This window comes from Prionailurus viverrinus, chromosome D1 (assembly GCF_022837055.1).
Source record: "Prionailurus viverrinus isolate Anna chromosome D1, UM_Priviv_1.0, whole genome shotgun sequence".
NCBI classification, from domain to species: domain Eukaryota; kingdom Metazoa; phylum Chordata; class Mammalia; order Carnivora; family Felidae; genus Prionailurus; species Prionailurus viverrinus.
The window spans coordinates 21,387,181-21,389,103 of NC_062570.1; the positions used below are offsets into that span (position 1 = coordinate 21,387,181).

General features: G+C 39.9%; 1 protein-coding gene across 1 annotated transcript; it reads left to right on the forward strand.

Annotated features, from left to right (window-relative positions):
• Nucleotides 1-674: 674 nt before the first annotated feature.
• LOC125176781 (olfactory receptor 8D2-like) lies at nucleotides 675-1,610 on the forward strand. The gene has a single exon (XM_047878612.1). It carries the CDS (start codon nucleotides 687-689, stop codon nucleotides 1,608-1,610), a length of 924 nt encoding a protein of 307 aa, XP_047734568.1. The 5' UTR covers nucleotides 675-686.
• Nucleotides 1,611-1,923: the final 313 nt, after the last annotated feature.

Genomic DNA, 1,923 nt, shown 5'->3' on the forward strand with positions numbered 1-1,923 from the left:
ATCATATGGTCTGTGTCTTTTTTTGACTGATTTATTTCACTTTACATCATAATCTCTACCTTCACCCATATCATTGCAAATGGCAAGATTTCATTCTTTTTTATGGCTGAATAATATTCCACTGAATATGTATATATATCACAAAAGAAAGGAAAGTCAAAACCAGCAACTCACAGAAGAGATGAAAAGCTTGGAGGGAACCAAAGCTCTGTGAGATCAGGGTCAGACACTGAATGAGCAAAATGAAGATGCCAAAGCCAAAGGGGAATCCTAGGGATACCAATAAGGGAGAGGTTAAGCTCTGAGACATGAGAAGAGGACACAGGCTGCTGCAGATTAAAAAGCAGCAAAACCTGGCAACTCACTGTACGGTTTCTCTAAAGGTTACTGAATAACACAAGGATTATTTTTCATTTGTAGGAGAATCTAAGATTCAATTTATGGAGACAAAAGGATTTTTACTTCACTATGTCACATGGGAGCAATAAAAACTGAAGCCAAATGCACCACCGACGTCTTGATAAGGGCTTCAACTAAGATTTTAGCCTTGTTTTTCAGAAATTCTGTGCCAGTCAGAAATTATGTAATTCATCAGATCTGGGATCACTAAATTCTGTCAGATGACAGTGTTTGTCTAATAAAAGCCTCTTTCCTGAGCTACTCAGTCTATCACAACTGGGATAAGAATGGATACAGGAAACCATTCTTCAGTAACTGAGTTTATCCTTGAGGGGTTAACAGACCAGCCAGGACTCCAGCTCCCTCTCTTTTTCCTGTTTCTATTGATCTATATGGTCTGCATGGTGGGAAATTTGGGTTTGATCTTTTTAATCAGGATCAGTTCTCAGCTTCACACGCCCATGTATTATTTTCTCAGTAATTTGTCCTTCATAGATCTCTGCTACTCCACTGTCATAATTCCCAAGATGTTGGTGAACTTTGTGTCAGAGAAGAATTTCACCTCCTTTCCTGAGTGTATGACCCAGCTCTTTTGCTTCTGCTTCTTTGGTATTGATGACTCCTACATGCTGACAGCAATGGCATATGATCGTTATGTTGCCATCTGTAACCCCTTGCTCTACAATGTCATAATGTCCCCAAGAATCTGTTTTCTACTGGCCACCAGTGTGTATACAGTGGGGATCATTGGAGCCTTGGTCCACACCAGCTACATATCTAGTCGATCCTTCTGTGGAATGAACATCATCCACCATTACTTCTGTGACATCCTCCCTCTTCTGAATATATCTTGCTCAAGAGACTACACCAAGGAACTCTTGGTGATGATTTTGGTTGGCGTCAATGTATTTGCATGTGCTGTAGCCATCTTCATCTCTTATGCCTTCATTCTTTCCAGTATCTTATGCATCTGCTCAGCTGAAGGCAGGTCCAAAGCTTTCAGTACCTGCAGCTCGCACCTTGCAGCTGTTGGGGTTTTCTATGGCTCCATCATTTTCATGTATTTTAAACCATATACCAGTGACATAATACAGGAGAAGGTGGCCTCTGTGTTCTATACCACAGTGATTCCCATGCTTAATCCCCTTATCTACAGCCTTAGGAACAAGGATGTCAAAGAATCCCTTAAAAGAGTTCTTAATGGTGGGTAACTTTCTGGATCTGTGTAGAAAAGAGCACTTTTTAAAAGAAAAAGCACCTTTGAACATAGATCTTACCTTATGTTTTATTCCTTCTCTTTTTAAGAGTAACTGATTAGTTGCAAATCAAGGGCTGTCTTAAACTAAAATGTCCTAATGATTTATTTTCGTGACACTCACTTTCTCTTTAGGTGCCCCTACTCCCAATACCCAATGATCCCTTTACTCTCTCTAGTCAAGCCACTCAAGAAACAGACATCCTAGCCTACGTTCTTACTCACTCTAAATATATATACATCAGAAACCTTCCTTTGTGTAATTGTCC